The sequence below is a fragment of the Python bivittatus genome, unplaced genomic scaffold, assembly GCF_059951505.1.
Source record: "Python bivittatus isolate LINGU-HERP-01145 unplaced genomic scaffold, Pbiv_v1 ctg000530_np1212, whole genome shotgun sequence".
Lineage (NCBI taxonomy): Eukaryota > Metazoa > Chordata > Lepidosauria > Squamata > Pythonidae > Python > Python bivittatus.
The window spans coordinates 8,374,544-8,393,387 of record NW_028277085.1 but is presented as its reverse complement, the minus strand read 5'-3'; the positions used below and the strand labels follow the sequence as shown (position 1 = coordinate 8,393,387).

At 38.8% G+C, this 18,844-nt stretch overlaps 1 protein-coding gene across 1 annotated transcript; it reads left to right on the top strand.

Moving 5' to 3' along the window:
• The first annotated feature begins 3,568 nt into the window (after positions 1 to 3,568).
• On the top strand, positions 3,569 to 18,668 carry MYEF2 (myelin expression factor 2). Its single transcript, XM_088148563.1, has 17 exons — positions 3,569 to 3,839; positions 6,339 to 6,568; positions 7,754 to 7,806; positions 9,024 to 9,031; positions 9,127 to 9,220; positions 10,058 to 10,249; positions 10,724 to 10,877; positions 12,330 to 12,379; positions 12,456 to 12,519; positions 12,679 to 12,780; positions 13,222 to 13,272; positions 13,350 to 13,421; positions 13,498 to 13,584; positions 13,916 to 14,014; positions 15,888 to 16,108; positions 16,192 to 16,243; positions 18,105 to 18,668. Exons 1-17 carry the CDS (start codon positions 3,661 to 3,663, stop codon positions 18,266 to 18,268), a joined length of 1,872 nt encoding a protein of 623 aa, XP_088004689.1. The 5' UTR covers positions 3,569 to 3,660; the 3' UTR covers positions 18,269 to 18,668.
• The last annotated feature ends 176 nt before the right edge of the window (positions 18,669 to 18,844 follow it).

Sequence of the window (18,844 nt, the reverse complement as noted above, 5' to 3'; positions counted from 1 at the left end):
AGAGAGATCTTTGTTGCTGGATGTGTTCAAACTAGATAGACGCCTGTTGGGGATGCTTGAATTTGGATTCTTGCACTGAGCAGAGTTTGGCCGTGCTAGACAAAATGGCTTTTATGACTTTGTTTCTAAGTTTGGTGCATGTGGAATATAAACCAAGCAGATCCAGGCAGAAGAATAGGCACTCCGAATAACGTGGATAGCTTAATATTGATAATCCAGATGCAGCGCGTAGCACAACATGTGCCAGAATTAGGTGTGCTGCACTTTCTTTCAGTGGGGCCAATATGGGAATGCACATTGGAGTAATCTGTTGCACCCTACTACATCTTTTAAAACATGACAGAAGTGGGACAGTTTTAAGGAATTAGGGTCTTCGAGGGATGGCAAACATGGAGGGGTGTGTGCACGCAGAAAACCAGCAGGATTTACTAATTAGAAACAATTGCCAATCATCTGATGTGCTTATTCTGAGCAAACGATGTGGCCTGAGTCTGTAGTGGACTTAGTCCAAGAACAAACAAGTACATTTAGAGCATTTCCTTCTCTAAGTTTGTATTTGTAACTAAATATCGAAATGAAATGAGGACTTTGGGGAGTCCTGAAATGTTTGCTGACCCTCTGCTGCTTCAGTTACCTGTGTTAGAATTATATCTTACCAGTTTGTTTCTGAGCCGGGATCAAAGAGACCACGGGCAGTTGCGTGAAATTATTCTTTATTCTTCACCCAAGAGCAACAGCGAGCTGTTAGGTGGGTGGCTGCACTTGACCCCCTCCTTTTGGCACAATATATACATTTCATTCAGCTCCTCCTTTAGAATACCACCCCTTACTCAGTCACCCATTTCCCACCTCAATATCATTCCATATTAGGAAGTTCCTTCCTTCCTTCCTTCCCAGGCCCTTTGACAGTTAACTAAACACCTTTTCCCTAGGAAAAACTATCCTTGGAATGTACACCTTATCTTCTCTCTACGAGCACAGCTTCTTATCTATCAAGGTTAGTGAAAAAGGCCTCCGAGCTTACAAACTTGAAGAAGGAAACAGGATTCAAAAATCCTCAACGAAAGCCTAAATGTTTCAATACTAAATATGAAATATATGTGTATGCAATTATATAAAATCTTCTATCGCCTGAATGAGCAACTGAGAGGAGTTAAGAATGTTTGTATTCGGGGTTTTTTGAATATATAAAAAGACCTACTGTAGGTTGTTAACACGGTGTACTGTATTGTGTATTGTCTGCTTATAGGCTACTTCCACATTATGCAGTCAACCCTATTTGGATCTGTTCTGATGTACCTTATCAGAAGACTCTGGAACTGTTTTTTTCATTTGTTTCTGCTTTTGGATCAAGTAAATTTTTTGAAGTTCTTAACTGACTGACTGCTTCAGTTTGCTTCTTCAGAAGTTGCGCACCGTACTGTCAGGAAAAATTGTTGGAGGAAAGCCATGTTAGTTGATGGTAGCACCTTTTCCAACTAACAAATGTTATTAATTAATCATGAATACTTATGCTTTTCATAAAATTTTACTTCCCAGGCTTTTGAATTGGGCTTTAATTATATTTTAATTTATATTGTTTTTGATTTTGAATGGCCTCCTTGCTGCTGCCTAGTTTTGTATGGTGTGTTTTATATTGCTTTTTTTTTCAATTTTATTGTATATGTTTTTATTCAAATTAGTCTGGTTTATTGTAAACCACCCAGAGAGTTTTGGCTATTGGGCAGTTTAAAATTTTTAATAAACACAATTTAAATAAATAAAAAAATAAATAAGTAAGTAAGTAAGTAAATAAATAGAGAATGCAATTCACAATGTTTTATGATTTCTATTTTGTTTCTGGAAAAGGATACACTAAAAAAGTGCTGAAATAATAGGAAATAGCTTGAAGCAATCTGCAGCAATTTCAGTTCAGGGTTTGTTAGACAGCTTTGGTGCTGATTTTGGAAAGGGTCTGCCAATAAATAAGCCAGCAAATTTACCCATTTGCTGATGTATTAGGATTTTCTGAACAATAAAAATCTCAATTTTTCTTTTTTATAAAATGACACAGATCTTTCTGAAATTAAGAAAGCTGGCAAATAGTGTGGTTCCTGCTTGATGATGAACATTTGTAATGCTCTCTGATTCTTAAAAAATAACTCATCAATAAAAGGAGGAAAAATTCTGACTCAAACAATCATTTCTTCTATATAGACAATGCTATAAAGGGAGAGTTTTCAGAAAGAACACAGTTCTCCATCTTGGCATATTGAAATGCAACTGTCACAAATGATTCACAGTGTATGAATGATCCACTATGTACAAACAACTTTTTTTTTTAATAATGCATCCCTGACCTAAGTGTGGTCCAACCACAATTAAAAATTAATAAATAAATAAACAACCATTAAAATTATGTAAGAACAATGAAATACACCACTCTATATTTGCAGCCACAGTAAAAATAACACTACCAATTTAAAGTTATGGTCGCTCCAGATTATAAGTAGTGTTGCCATAGTTGTAGTACTGGCATTGGCAAATGTCGAGGAGTAGTGCCAACCCTATACTCATGAGATCCATAAGAGTATTTCCAAGAGGGGCAAAGTATGTACCAAGCTGGTGCCTTCCAAATATTGCGGATATTGCTTCTAGAATTGCTAGATTGCACTGATATTTTATCTGGGAATTTTGGGAGCTGAAGCCCAAAATATCTGAAGTACATATCACAGGGGAGAAAGGTAATATATCCGAATAGGGTCAGAGAACTTGCCCGTTTTTTCTGATGGATCGGATGGAAGAATTCTTCTGCATCATTCGCTCTGTGCATCCATTATAAGAGAGCCAGATAAAGCAATTCAGATAGAGCACTGTTTTTCAACCTTGGCGAATCTTAAGATGTGTGGACCTTTTAAGCTGTCTGGGGAATTCTGGGAGTTGAAGTCCACACTGGGGAATTTTGGGAGTTGAAGTCCACATATCTTAGGATATGGCCAAAGCTGAAAAACACTGAGATCGAGTGATGATCCCGCCTCCCATCATTTTATTCATCATTGTTATTTCTGGGCTATGGGGGACCTTTAAGGAAAAAAAGCTGAAATCTCTACATACGAGAGAATAATTTGCAGAGGATTGCGCTCAGTTGGCCTGGACTGGGAAGGTGTGATCCACGCCCTAATCATCTCTTAACTGGCTGGGTGTGTGTGTGGGTATACACACACACACATTTATACATATTAAAAAAGACTCTGGGAGGAGGAAGCCAAGGAAATAATAGCCCACCCAGAGTCACCTTGTGTGAGATGGGCAGACATATACATTTGATAAATAAGATAACCCTCAGGAAGCCTCAGTGGGGGACATAATAATCCCCTCCCTGCTTCACAGGGCTGTTGTGGGGATGGCGACGAGGCGGTGACCGAACAGCTGATGCAACCGACGCCGCAAGGCGCGCGGCCCGCTCGCATCCTCGAGGTGGGAGGGGAAAGAGGTGGGTGAAAGAGTCCTTGTCGCCATAGTAACGGGGCCGGCCTTCCTCGGGCCCAGGCAGACGGGCTCCTCTGCCGTTCCCGCGATGTTTCAGTTCTCGCGAGAGCTCGGCGCAGCCGCTGCGGAGCGAGCGAGTGGCTGAGGGAGGTCTTTTCTCCCCGCTTCCCCCTTTCAAATACGGCTGAGGAAATGGCGGAGGATGACAAGTACGAGGCCGCGCCGGCTGCGCCGCCGCCGTTGGGAGAGGCCGAGGAGGCAGCGGCCGCCGTCAACGACCACGACCGGCAGCAGGAGGAAGAAACGGGCGGAGCGGCCCTGGCTGAGAGCGGCGGCGGCGGCGGCGGCGGGAGCACGAACGGGGTGAAAATGTACGCGCGCGCCCGCGTAGCTGCGGGGGGGGGGAGGTTCACGCCTGCGCGCGCGCCCCGCGTGTCTTGGCCGGGAAGGGGGCGTGGCGCCGGGGCCGAGGCCGCTACTTGAGGACGGGGATGCGGCGGGCCGCACAGGCCGCGCGGCGAGGGGTTGGAGGAGCGCAGGTCTACCTTTCCCTTCCGCCCTGGAGGAGACTGAGGGCACGCTCCTCTCTTCTTCCCCTCTCGCCTTGTGGGGGTCCTCGCTGGGCAGCCATGGAGAGGCGGTGGGCGAAGGCAGGCAGGCTGCTCGGGAGCTCTGTACGCCGTAGAAAAGAGGGCGTTCGTGGTTAGGAAGGCTTTTGAGGGGGTTCGCGGTCAGAAGGGGGCTGCTCTAAAGGGAGGAAGATGGGACTGTCCGGATTCAGACGTGTTACGGGGCAGCCCTTCGCACGCTTGACAGGCGAGTCAAGCTCATTAAGCAGACGGGGGCTTGGTCCCGAGTCGGTAAACAGGCAGCAGAACAAAGAGTGTCTTCCGTGGCATCTTAAAGCAGGGGTTTTTTTGGAGCAGAAGTTCTTGCGGACCGCAGGCCCCCCTCCCGCCCCCGTTGTGATCCTGCTATTGGTTGCAGGTTCAAGTAGATTGTAAATGACATGGAAGAAATGCATGCGTTGTGGCCTTTGCTATACAGCCCTGGGCATGTCCTGTCAAGGAAGCACCGTGATCATCCGTGATGGCAGCAGTTGATCCAGCCTGCCAGTGCAATGCTTGCTGTTGGCTGACCAGTCTTAAATAGAGATGCCTAGAAGGTTGCAAATACTAAAGCAAACGATTTACTTACCTATTTTTTTTCAGTCTGGTGAAGGATAGGTTTTATTTTGGCAGAAGCTTTAACCTCCTGTAATTGTTTTTCAGCCTTATTCTGGATGGATTCCACTGGTAACGTGCAAAACCTTCCTGAGCCATCCTGACCTTAGAAGGGTCTGAAGGAACTTGTACATCCAACTGGTGCAGGATTGTTATAATTAAATAGAATGTGAATGTCTGTGTGGTTTTGACCTTCCCATTCCTTGGATAATCATGAATAGTAAAGGGTTTTGTCTTCCTTCCCACTTGTATAATTTCAAGTTAATTTTGTGTAGTGAAACTGATCAGCGTTACATTCAGAGCAAACAAGTGGCATTTTATTCACAAATAATTAGGTGGTATTCAATATTATAAGATGCAGGTAGCCATTTGAATTGCAAGATATTGGTTGTGATAGCTATATAAAACTTCTGATGCAATTATAGTACATAATTGCATACTAGATGTTGTGGAGGAGGATTTGTACTTCAGGTACTTCTTGTAAGCTGCTGTCAGAAATGCAGCTCTGGACCATTTGTATGATACAGTAGGAGTCTTACTACACTAATTAGTCTCTACATTTGCTGCTGCAAAGGAATGTTTGTCCTTTAGTCAAGTCAGCTGTTCAGTCTACTGAAAAGCAAAGCAGTTATCTGCATTGTTCATGGGGGAATCTGCTTCTTAATAGCGGTAACTTTGACCCTCAGCTTGCTCTTAGAGTGATGGCTTCATAGAAGAGAATTTAGCTTTCTTTGCTTTGAGTACTGCTCACTTGGTTTTTTCAAACAAGTAAGGATGCTTCTAAGCATGGCAGCCTCTGATATTTAGGCAAGTACTTGGTTTTGCTTCCTTTTTTTTTTTCCATATATTGGGGATATTTTTGGATGTTTGAAAATCACAAATGATAGATAAGGAAACTAATAATTATGGGTCAAATACAATTTCTAGGTCCTAAATGATTTGTACTTTGTTCAGTAATTCCTGTATGTTTTATAAAAACCTGGAACTTCACTAGTTCCAGTTGAATTCAGAAAGATTTTCAATTGCATTTTGCCTCCAAGTTTTCTTTGGTGTAGGATTCACTATCCTTGCAAAGAATAAATAAAACAAATACTACATTATAAATGTGCAGTTGAATTGGTCTCACACACTGAAACATTGATGGCCAGCTTTGGAAGACTTTTGCAATGCTTTTGAGTATCCTTCCAAGCAGGTGTTCTTGGAAGATGCTGTTTGCATGAACAACAAATAGGTAACCTCATTCCATTCATGCTGCAGTTGCAATCTGGATTCAACACTATGGCAGCTCTTCACAAAAACATAACACAGTGCAGATGCCAACACATTTAACAGAATTTCAGGTATCCAGCCTTAAGAGATACTGTATTCACATGAAAAAAGGAAGATTGCACCTGCTGGCCCTGTCGCAGCATCCTCGTGTACATTCATAATTTAAGCCTTTGCTGTGTTGAGTGAGAAGATCCCAAGAGGACTTATATGACTGCTTGGTGCAATATAACCAGAACTCTGAAGGATCAAATACCTTGATATAGCAGGGTCTCCCAGTTGTTCTGCGAATTTTGCTCATGCTAGGTGGTTTTTTGGTTAAAAGCTAGCATAATCATACATTTCAAAACAAACATAACTTTTTGTTGTTTCCAATTGCAGGGAAAATGATGAAACAGGAAAAGATGAGACACTACCAGTGAAAGCAAAATATATTTCAAAACCAAAGGCAATCCCATCTCTGGGACACCGGAATAGATTTCATCCATACACAAAGGAAAAGAGTGCAGGGACTGGGGAGAAGAAGACTGTTAATCGTAACAGAGTATTCATTAGCAACATCCCGTATGACATGAAGTGGCAGTCCATTAAAGATCTTATGAGAGAGAAAGGTAACTTGCTTCCTACCGCCTTCTTCACAAAAAAATGGGACAATCATAAATATCTGGAATATTATAAATCATACGAATTTGGTTTGTCCTTTCCAACTTTTGCTTCATATGTCTATTTCCCCCTTTTCTTTCACTGGAGACATTTGCATTGCAGGACAGTCTGGTAAATGAATGAAATATCCAGTCTCCTATACTAGTATGACAACAGACAGTGTAGTGAACATGCATGTTCTCATGAACTTTTAAAGGGAGTGTGTTATGTCTAGCTATAGTTCTGAATATAAGCACTACTTAGTGTGTTCCTAAGCATGAAAGACAAAGGATACCTCTGAAAAGATTTTTCAGTATTTTTCCTTGGTGGAATCTGGCTGTGGAATTATTTCTGTCTGCCTTGTCACTTCTGCCATGACTTGTCTGTCTGGAGCTCTCTATCAAGTGTGTGACTACTGCTGTAGTTTGACAGAACTATTTGAATTTCTCAAACTTCTTGCCACGGGCAGGTCTGGGACAGGTGAAATCCCAATTCATGAACTGTCAAAAGCTAGTTTTGTATTAATTTGGGAAAATATGATTGCTTCAAAATCATTCAAAGAATATTTGGTTTCTAGGTATTTTAATCAAAACAAACCTTTAATTGTGCTAGGTGTATCTGTTGTAAGGTGACGTGACTATATGATTGGTTTTATGCAATGAAACTTTATTTTAGAAAGTGTGTGGCTTGCTGTGAAATTTTTTGACTCTTGTAAATTGGTTATTCTATTGAAGGCAACCTCTTTACTATTTGAAGCTATTCAGGGAGAAAGTCACCTTAAAACAGTTGTTGTTAGCAGGATGACAAATGTCACTGAAAAGTGTTTATTGTTGATGTTCTAATTGATAGGTGAAGGGACTATTTGTATATCTGAACCTGTTCACCAACCATATCATACTGGCCAAAATATGATCTATAGTATGAATTAGGTTAAACATAGTTGTTTTTCTAGCTTTTGAGAATGTGGCTGTTGCATATTCCTGAAAATTAGCTAAATTATATAGCCCTTGACAGGAGGTATGTTGGTCTGGTTTTGATTGTTGGTGAATAATAGGTGTTTCTCTGTAGAGTTGTGCACAGGGACACAGCAAAGAAAGACACTGGTGTTTAAATGCATTGTCTCTTGGTATTTTCCCTTTGTATGTCTTATGTAGTTGGTGAGGTTACATACGTGGAGCTGTTTAAGGATGCAGAAGGAAAATCAAGGGTAAGTGCCGTGGGCAAACATCTGCTAGAGGTTTAAAGTTCCTCAGCAGTTTTACTTTTGTATAATACTTGTACCAGTAACTGGAAAGTAAGTTTCATTTTTTAATATTGATATTACAGACAGAGGTTTCTGTATCAGATACAGTTTGTCAACTTTTATTTAAATTAGTGTAGCTGGATGCAAGGGAAAAGCCCTTTTAATATGCGTTTTAAATAAATGGCATTTACCTAATTAATTTAAAACAGCAGCTCACTTTAGGATTTCTGTTGTGTTCAGATGTGTTTAAGCTGAGGACTGGAAAAAAAATAACTGAAATGATAAATTAAGTGTAGCATTCTAACTAGAGGCTGAGTATAAACTTTGATGAGCCTAAAGAGTGCAGGACTACTTTGGATCATTGAACTTGTCTAGGTTTTTAAAAAACTTGTCTAGGTTTTAAAAAAATGGAATGGAAGAAGTTGGCTGTTAGGTAGGAGATACCTGCAACAAGGGAGACAATTTTGTGCAAATAATGTTTAAAGCTGCTTTGTGTCTTTCTTCTTAAAAGGGTCAAACGTTCAAACTGTAGTAAATCTGAGCCTGCTCTGTGAACATGAGAAATGCAGGTTTGACTCAAATGTAATCAGTAAAAACCTGTTCGGTGTTTGATTTTTTCCCCTTAAGATTTTTATTTAACTGCAATTTTCATTTGACCCTTTGGAATTTTTATTAAAAAAAAATAAACCAAAGCTGGTTAAAGAGTAACTTTTTAAAATCAAGTGTTCCATTTTAAATAAGGCAAGAACACCAGCAATTGTTAATAATCGCCATCATGTTATGGAAAATTTGAATATTGTTCCTCAAGATAACAGTCCAGGGATATTATTGGATATCCTCAGCTTTTTCATTGATAAAGCTGTGTGTTTGCCATTTCCACATTCTGCATATGATTTGGCTCAAGAGAAACCTAGTGGAAAGAATCTGAAATAAAACAAATTAAACGACCACCTTCTTTGCCTTTCAAATTAACTTAAAACTTTTTGAGTAAAAGGTGGTAGGATAAATTCTAGTTAAAACTGGTCTTCCCACTCCAAAACTTCTGTTCTTTATTCAGACTATCTATTCTTCAGTTTGTCTAAAAATCTTAAAGTACCTTACTATAACAATTATATTTACTGATTTATTTTTCATTTATTTTTGTTCTTCTCCCACATTGACAAACCTTCACGTGGATGTAGGGTTGTGGGTAAGTATGTTTTATTTATGTTTTTTCTTAATACTTATGATTTTGGAGAACACTTAAAAATAAATAAATCAATGTTTAATTCTTTTTTCATCCAGTGTGGTTGAATTCAAAGATGAAGAATTTGTAAAGAAAGCATTGGAGACTATGAATAAATACGATCTTAATGGAAGACCACTTAACATAAAAGAGGTATATTTGTATTTTTCCTGCAGAATGCTAAGAACATACTGACTTTCTTTTAAAATAAAAGAACTGGAATAGATTTACATATATTTTACAAAATAATAACCTTTCTATATTTCTGCAAATAAGCAATAGATATCAAAAAGTACAAATTTTCTTTTAAAATTGTGAGTATATGTAATTCCTGTTCTCATTTCAACGCTGTTTGTAAAAATGGTAATGAAATATGTTCCAGCCTCATTAAGATTTTATAAGAAAATTCTGGGGCCCTCAAACAATGGAACTTGCAAGTAAGAGTGCTTTGTCAAGCCCCACAGATTTTCTGTAAGACTTGAAATATATCTACATACTTGAAAGATTTAAATCTAGAGTTGGGTGAATGATGACCTTAAACACTATATGATTGTTTTGTATCTGTGTCTCTTGGTTATGTACCAGTGAGCCAAAAAGTGGGTGGAAATGAATATGGCGTCAGCATTTCCGGTGCATAAACCCTGCCTTCGTGGAATATTACGTCTTCTACAGATGATATTAACAGATAATGCTAAGGTCATTGAATTTGGTGTCTGGAAGAAACATGTTAGGTTGACATATCTACTTTGGGTGGGTTTTGGGCTAGGTAACACAGTAAGAAGTGGCAATGTGTGCTGTTGCTTTCAAGGCCATTTACAGAAGTGAGGGAGCTAGGTCTCTATTGACATGAAATATTTGTTCCTTCTGCACCCACTGCTAAGGATGCTAACTGCTTTTTGGGGCTTTTGTGGAATTTAAAATTGTCTTAATATTTATTACTACTGATTCAGGATCAACTGAAGCATATTCTCTCTGTTAAATATTTTTCAGGATCTGGATGGTGAACATGCCCGCAGGGCACTGCAGCGTGGGAGTGGACCATTTACAGGAGGACATGGTCCAGATATAGCACCAGGCTTGATGAATTTGCCACCTTCTATACTTAATAACCCAAACATTCCTCCTGAGATTATCAGCAATCTACAAGCTGGCAGGCTGGGATCCACCATTTTTGTGGCGAATGTAAGTATAGAAAAGCAGTGGAGATTCCTGGGCAATTGTTATAGTATAACATCATCATTAAATGAGAATTCTGATAGGTGAGAGGAGCAATGCTTATTTGCATGGGATGTTAAACATTGGTAGATATCATTTGATGTTGGTTTTGTATGTCTAATGTTCTCCAAGTTCTAGGATTTATTTATTTTTTAAAGGATTTTTATCTCAGTGTTTTTGTAATCTACTTTCAAGTTTCACAAACTGCTCATTTGGACATTGTAATCAACAGGAAACGAATAATGTTTTAATACTTTTTGTTAATTGCCTTTTTAATAATTTTTAATTAGGAAATGTGGGTTGTTGCTTCTTTTATAAGACCCATGTACATAAACATACTGAAAAATGAAATAACAGATGTAATTACATTGAGAGCATGAACAGAGTTAAGAACCATTCTCTTTATGTTCGTTTATCATATGGAAGCTTTGTTTTTTTAAGCTTGACTTTAAAGTTGGCTGGAAGAAATTAAAGGAGGTGTTCAGCATTGCTGGAACTGTAAAACGTGCAGATATTAAAGAAGACAAAGATGGCAAAAGTCGGGGAATGGGAACAGTGACTTTTGAGCAACCAATTGAAGCTGTTCAGGCAATATGTATCCTGACAAGTGAATCTGCTCAAAGAACTATGTTGTCAGATTTAGTCTGTGTAAGCATGTTAAAAAGATTGCTTGTTTGTTTTTATTATATTTGACTTCGGAGTGTCTGATTGTGTATAAATCCTGCAAGCAATTTATCTGTTTGTAGTATATTTGACAGAGTGCATGCTTTTATACAGTAGTTGATGTTACAGTACTGATCCTATATTTTGGAGGGTATCTGTTGGTGGTGGCATTGGTGTTGGGGTAGATTGGCAGCTGTTTAGGGATTGCAGTGCTCTGCAGAGGCTTAGAAACTTAATGTATTTCTCCTCTAGAATTGTAAAGATGGGAACCTGCAATGCTCCAGCAACCCTCACTGTTGGCCATGCTGTCTGGAGCTGCTGGGGGTCCTGGTTCAATACCATCTTGAATTTCCAAACTCCTGCACTATTGGAATGGATCACTTTTTTCGAGGGAGATTCTGGTACTGGATCTGAGCAGATAATTAGATTTCCAGCTTAATCAGAATTGGTATACACCCTGAATTACTATCTGATACGTCTTTTTCCAAGCAATGGCAAGTGGGGAGAATAGGTTTGGCTTGGGAAAAACTTCATCTTCTGAGGAAAAAAAGGAGCCAGAGTATTAATTCCTCATGGCAACTACTTTGCTAATCCATCTGTAGAAGCTGTTTATCGGTGATTTAATTAAAACTTTTGCTATGCTAGGATGGTAGCAATTGCCACTTTCCTGAAAAACTAACAGAATAGTTGGCAAAACTAGGTAGATGATATGGAAAATAAATACAATTTGTGATGTTCACAGACCATTGTTTCAGTTTGTCACAGCTTTATGTAAGAATAGTGGTCTGGTAATACAGCTGTTAAACCATTGTTGATGAAGACAAAATCAGTGACATAGTTGGCAAACAAATTGCTTTGTTCTGATAATTAGTTTTCAGATAACTATTTTCTGTTAGAAGTGTTCATAGTGAGTAGGGGTGCAATGCTACTTGCATTATGAAATGTAGGAAAGCTGATAGTGAAATTCAGAATTCCTGACCTTCCCCCACTCCCCCCGTAGCTTTTTAAAAACAAGAGATATAATCCAAACACTGGGGTTGAAATTCAGTGCTTTCCTGCAGTTGGGGAAATTGTACAAGTACTGCACTGCCTGATTTGAATCAATATGTTAAAAAGGTGGCTTTATTGAATCACATAGTATGCTTATAAATAATATGTAAGCATTTATCAACTCATGTTAATGAGATCAAATCTAGTTTTTTCCCTTGCTCTGCCCACCTCCGTTTTGGAGTGTAGCTCCTATAGTGCAAATTGATATTGATTAACTGATACTATTGATTGAGTGATAGCTTGAGTATATGTAGCGTATGCGTGAGAGAAAGATGGTTTTCAGTTGAGCATCTCTCTCTCGCAAAAGAACAAGGTTCCTTGACTGTGCGCTCAGCAATGTTCAATGGACAGTTCCTCTTTGACAGACCCATGCATGTGAAAATGGTGAGTTGTGCCTTTCTGCTTCTTCCATGGGGGCTCCAATTGTGACATCACTCTAAAAACCTTTGTTTGGTCTTAGGATGACAAATCAATTCCTCATGATGATTTCCGTGCAGCAGATAGCAAAACACCACAGTTGCCCCGTGAGTATGACCCTTTTCTTTGCTGTTTATTAATATGGATTTGGATACCAAGCAAAGACTTTTCAGAAAGGGCCTCTGTCTTCAACTCTTTATGGCTGCAGTACCATTCTGGAGCAACCATAGCCCTTTAAATTTATGTAGAGATTTTTGCTTTTGAAGGTGGACTTGGAGGGATCGGAATGGGACTTGGCCCTGGTGGACAGCCAATAAGCGCAACCCAGCTGAGCATGGGTAGTGGAATGGGGAGTGTGGCTCCAGGAGGTTAGTATACTTTCTCTTCTTGATCTTGGGACAAGGGAGAAACTACAGTATCTGCACTTTTATAGAAGGTTCTAAATGTAGCCTGACATGTGTTAGGCCTCTGAACTTAGAGCAAGGTAAAGGAAAAAAAAGTAGATGCTGGCACTTTTTATGGTACTCTTTCTCCCTAAAATAGCCTTCCCAATTCTATTCTTTTTTTGGACATCCAGCTTTTAAAATTCAATATCAGTGTAGTTTAACAGCTACTTTATTGCTGGTGTGTGTGTGTGTGTGTGTGTTTATATTTATTTGCGGGGGGAAGAGAAAGAGAGAGAAAGATGGGGTGGATGAGTGAGTATATATCAGTAATTTGTTTGCTGTATTATAGATTTCTATAGAACTATGCAAAATAAAAAAAAAAAAAGCTGTAATTCTGCATTGGTTCCTTTCATATGTTTTAAGGAATGGGAGTGGATGGACCAGGCTTTGGAGGAATGAATAGAATGAGTGGAGGTAAGTATGTTCACCTCTTACTTTATTTCTATGCAAATGTTATGGCATTCATAAAAAGCTCTTCACTCATGGTTCAGGTGTTGGTGGATTCGGTGGCATGAAAGGCATGGCAAATATGGGAGGATTTGGCGGAGTCAACCGATTGGGAGGTAGGCAAATGTTTATTCATTAAAATACAAAACATTAAGCTATCTGGCAATATTGTTAAAAATAAAATTCTTCTAGGAATGGGAAGCGTAGATGATTTCAGAGGGAACATTGGCAGTGGAATGAGTGGTGGCATTGGAACGGGCATGGCTGCTGGTATGGGAGGTAAGCTTAGCTTTATTTTACATGTGGTAATCAGGCTAGCCCATTCTGCAAAGTAAATTTTTTAATTGGGCTATTGTGGCTTAGGAGGTTATAATAAATGATGTAGAAGGGGACTGCCTTTTGTTTAATTAAAAAAAATCTTTTGTGAAAAGTAAGCTTCAGCAATCCTTTTACAGTGCTGCCTAATCTTTGAGAGGCTTCTCATTCACAATTAGTTTTTCATTCTCCAAGTTACCACTTCTGAAGAGTGATTTGTACTATCTGAACATCTGAATAACGATTCATACACAGCCCAGGTATCAAAGATCCGTATGCTGTGTTTTCCTTGCAGAAATGTTCCGTGGTGGAATGGGAGGAACTATTGATAGAGACTTTGGTCGAAGCGATATGGCTTTGAACCGTGGATTTGGAGACTCCTTTGGAAGAATGGGTATGGCCCTGGGCAAATTCCCCCAGAATCTAATATCCAGCATGGAGCAAGCAAGTCATTTTCACCAATGAGCATTATGCCACTTCATACTCAATGTCTTTCTTTTATCTCTCTTCTCAGTACGGTTTTCTAAAAAAATATTGTGCCTTCACTCCAGAGAGTGAAACGATGCAGGATCTTATTTGTACTATATTTTTGAGACAATAATACTAAGGCAGAAACATGAACGTTTTAATCTTAGGAGGTGCTTTTGCTACTTAACAGCATTACTGACTATTTCACTTAATTTATATGCCAGAATAATTGTAATGAATCTTCTCTTGTAGTATTTTTTTAATTTTTAAAAATGTAGATATATTTGAGTAGTACACTCAGAAGAAGTATATGGGTAATTTAAAAAAAAACCCTACAGAGGTTTGGAAGAACTCCCTAGCTTTAAGTGAAATGGATTTATGTAACTTCATTTTTTTCTGTCCTCATTTAGGTGGTGCAATGGTTGGTGGTTTTGCAGGAGGCATGGGAGCTTCTAATATGGGCCCAGTAGGATCTGGAATGAGTAGGTTGATCTGTTCCAACAAAGAATAAATCCAGGTTATAGAAAGGCTTCTTGGCACTTAAGGTGGATCTAGGAAAATATCAGCTGTTGCTCCCCTCTCCCCAGCCAAAAAAAAAAAAAAAAAAAAAGGATTTCCTAGAGTATGTAGCTTAGTTATAATTGGAGTTTATTAAGATCTATGATGTATATATCTTGTGGCTGCTTCTACTTTTAGCTTTTAGAGGATTTTAGAAATGAAGCTTTCTGTGAATAAGTTTTATTCCTTAGAATCATGTATTTCTAGTGCAACTATAGAAATAATTGATTTGAGTAAAATTGTAGGAACAGTTCTAGCTGTATGATATTTCAGATGCCTCTAACTTACACAGGGGGTTTAAATTTGTAAAAGGAAGATTCATTGAGTTGTCATGCATTGCTGTTTGAAAAATGAAATGGCTGTGCATTAATGCTTTGTGCTGCAAGTGTGATTGTATGGCTTCACCCATCCTGGAAATATTCCAGTTCTTGCTCTTTGAGGGTTTTATGTATTGACAGTTCCATGCTCATGAGAACCATTATGCTTATTTTGGGAAAATTAGGTTTCTGATTAATGCTTTTTCATAATAAGTACAAAGGAAGCTGGCTTTATATTTAGCCAGATGTTAGAAATTGAATCTGAGATCTTTACCATGTGAAGGGTGTGCAGTTTCACTGAGGAACAGTCCTTCCCTCTATTGAGCAAATAGTAAGCACACAGAAAGGTCTAAATATAGTATGCATGCTTAGCATGCTATGTGAATCTGTGATGTCTGGCCTCCAACTGCAGAATAATTAGAATATTTGGAAGGCTGCTATAACAGAACTAATAATATCGCATGGAGCGAGCCTCTTTTTGGAATCAGTAGATTACTGCATGATTTAATGAGTTTACAACAAAGAAGTGGCTTTCACTAGCCACAGGGCATTGACAACAGTTGCCCACACAAATTACCCTTAATTATGGACTAGTAGAAACGGCCTCAAAATAGACTGGGTTGAAATTCAGCCTTGCAGTGTTGGCAGCTTCCAGTTCACCGGACCACCCACTGATGCAGCCATAAATTACTAAGAGGTTACTAGAAGGACAATTCATTAATCAGTATAATTAACAAGAACTACTTAGCCTCCTCTGCTGAAATTCCTCTGCATTTCCCTTTGCATAAAACAAGCTTGTTTATATATGAAGTGAAAACAATCTTGCTTACATATGAAGTGAAATTTCACTTGATTTTTTTTCTGGGATTCCTAAAACACACACACTCACTCTCTCTCTCTCTCTGTTTTTCTCTGTATTTGCAGGTAGTGGAATAAGTGGGATGAACAGCATGACCGGAGGAATGGGAATGGGAATGGGGATGGGAATGGATCGGATGAGCACCAGTTTTGATCGAATGGGACCAACCATGGGAACTGGCCTGGACAGAAATATCGATATGGATCGAGGATTTGTGCCTGGCCCAATGGGAAGTGGTGTGAGAGACAGAGTAGGCACCAAAGGCAACCAGATATTTGTTAGAAATGTAAGCATATGAATGAAACCAATTAGCAGCATATTCTCTTGCTTTTCCTCCTTAAGGTTACGATATGCTTATCTTCATTTCAGCTTCCTTTTGACTTGACCTGGCAGAAGCTTAAGGAAAAATTCAGCCAGTGTGGTAAGTATTAGGCACAAATAACGCTGCCTCTCAGAATTAACCAGCCACAACAAATGTGTGCATCAGTGGCTTTCCGACCCATTCCTCTCTTCTCTTCTCTGGAACCCCTTTATGTCTGCCTTGATCGCATGTTGCAGAAGATGTGGGCACATGTGCAGGCATCTTGGGATGTTGTGTTCCCTTGCAGTGCTCGATTGAGAAGAGCTGCCCCTTCAGAGAAGCTTGAGTTCATTTCAGCACAAACTCGCTCACTAGGCCATGAATTATGTGTCAGATGTATTGACAGTTCTCAGGTTCTGGACTACCACTGTGATTTCATAGGGTAGTATGGTGCCCTAAATTATGGTTTGTTGATCCAGATGTGATTGCCCAGACTGAGGTTTTCAAACCATGATTCAGACACTGATTGGGTTTAGTTAAATTGCAATAATCTATAGTACTTGAAATAATGGTAACTTTGGTTCATGGATACTTCTAATCTGGTTTTTTTTTTGCTTAGTGTGATGTGCAAATTATGCTGTTAATGGCATATTCCTAAATTAGGTTTAAAACATTCTTAGCTTGGTGATGTATGTAAACATAGCTGTTGGATGACATGGAAAAATGGAGACTTGATAAGTAAGATCTTCCTTTTAGGTACCTCTAAAGAGTGCAATAACTTAGCTCTTGACATTCTTACAAAATAGACATCTGGTGGTAAAATTCTTTTTGTGGCATAGCCTTTTTTACATTCTGGTCAACAAATAAGTTTAAATGTATTTAATTTCAAATTGAATCCAGCTTCAAAACAAAAATCTGTTTTTATTGACTTTTAAAGGGAGTATGGTATCTCTCTTAATCTTTCCTGAAAAGGTTGGGTTTTTTGTTTGGTTTGAGTAATTTGTACAAAGAGAAAAGTAATTTAGCAATTTCTGCCAAAAGATTTAAGATGTAATTTATTTCTTCACTTTCATGCCTGCTATCTTCAATATGTCGTAACGCATAGCTAAAACTTGTTTTGGTACATAAACATGAATAGCTTTAAATGTGTTAGTGTTTGGTAACATTTTACTAGAAAAGTATGTTCTTGTGTTTATTCTAAAACCTCAAAAAGCAAGGTTTTTAATGTATCTGTTCTTCTTATAGTGGTATTTATATATAATTTTAGGCATTAAGCTTTTTTTTAAAGTGGCTTCTGTTTTTCTCTCTCAATGAGACTGGGGGCTCCTAGCTCAACTAGAAGTGCACCAAGAGGGCTTATCTTACCTTGGTCTTGTTCTATTTATAAGCAGTGCCTAAGTATTGACTCTTAATATGCAAAAGTATTTAACATTACTCAGCAAAGCCATAGGTTTCATTACTTGGAAGTACCCGGGCAAATGAAACATTAGAGCCTCAAAGTGAACTAAAATGTTTCAGTTCCATTTTACTTCTGGGGTCAGGAGAGAATTTTAAAAAATCCAAGGGTACAAACAAGATCTATCTATTATTAATTAGATAATAATTAACTGAGGAAAAAATACTTGCTTTGAAGTGATGGAAGTAGGGAAGATGATCTTCAGAGCAGGAAATGTGGGGGAGTGAATCAAAAGGGAAGGGATAGCTAAAGGAGGTGGCATGTGGCTGAGATGAAAGGTGAAGCAGGCAGGAATACAGTGGCATTTCAGGTGATGCAGAAATCGGTGCATCCTTCAGTGTGACTACACTGTCACATGCTATGGCAAAAAAGAAGCTGCTTGATCATTTAATCTTGTCTGCATGATTTGGTTTGATAACCCTAGCTTTCCCAGAGCGCGTAAACCTGATTTTTTAAATGATGGTGATTATGGGATTTCTATTTCTATCTGCACGTAGTTGGCTAAACTGAACTTTAACTTTTCAGGTCATGTAATGTTTGCAGAAATAAAAATGGAGAATGGAAAATCGAAAGGCTGTGGAACGGTCAGATTTGACTCACCAGAATCAGCAGAAAAAGCCTGTAGAATAATGAACGGCATAAAAATCAGTGGCAGAGAAATTGACGTACGTTTGGATCGCATTGCATAATTTATAAGTACATGTTGAGGAACATTCCTTTAGACAGTTTACTGTAGCTCCTTCCTCTCTCCCCTTTCCCAGTAAGTCATTTTTAGTAACACTGTATGCTTTACTTGAGTTGAAGAAACAATACTTTTAAAAGACCCCCCCCCCAGCCTTTAACAGTATAGTGTTTAATATACTGTGTGAATTTGTTAATTCTTACTACATTTTGATTTTTAAGAGAACTTCCTGACTTGTTCAGTGGCCTAAACCGCCTCATCTTCTCTTGTAGACAGAAGCTGTGGCTGTTTAATGCCTCTTTAAAATCATGCTAAGTGTTTCTAGTCATTCAGTTTAAATGAATGGTTCTACTGTTTTTAATAAAACAAGCCATTTTCTCTGTTTAATAAAAGTCTGTATAGTGGAATTTGTTTTTTGTCAGCTTTGCCTGTCTTGCAATTGTAAAGCCTGCGGGTTTTCCATTTCTCTTCCCATCCATTTGTTTTACAAGCTTTTGTAGTTGTTGCTGCCCTTATTAATTCCTGATCGTGTTCAGCATTACCTTGATTTTTTTAATGTCATGATGTGGATTTTTCTCTAAAG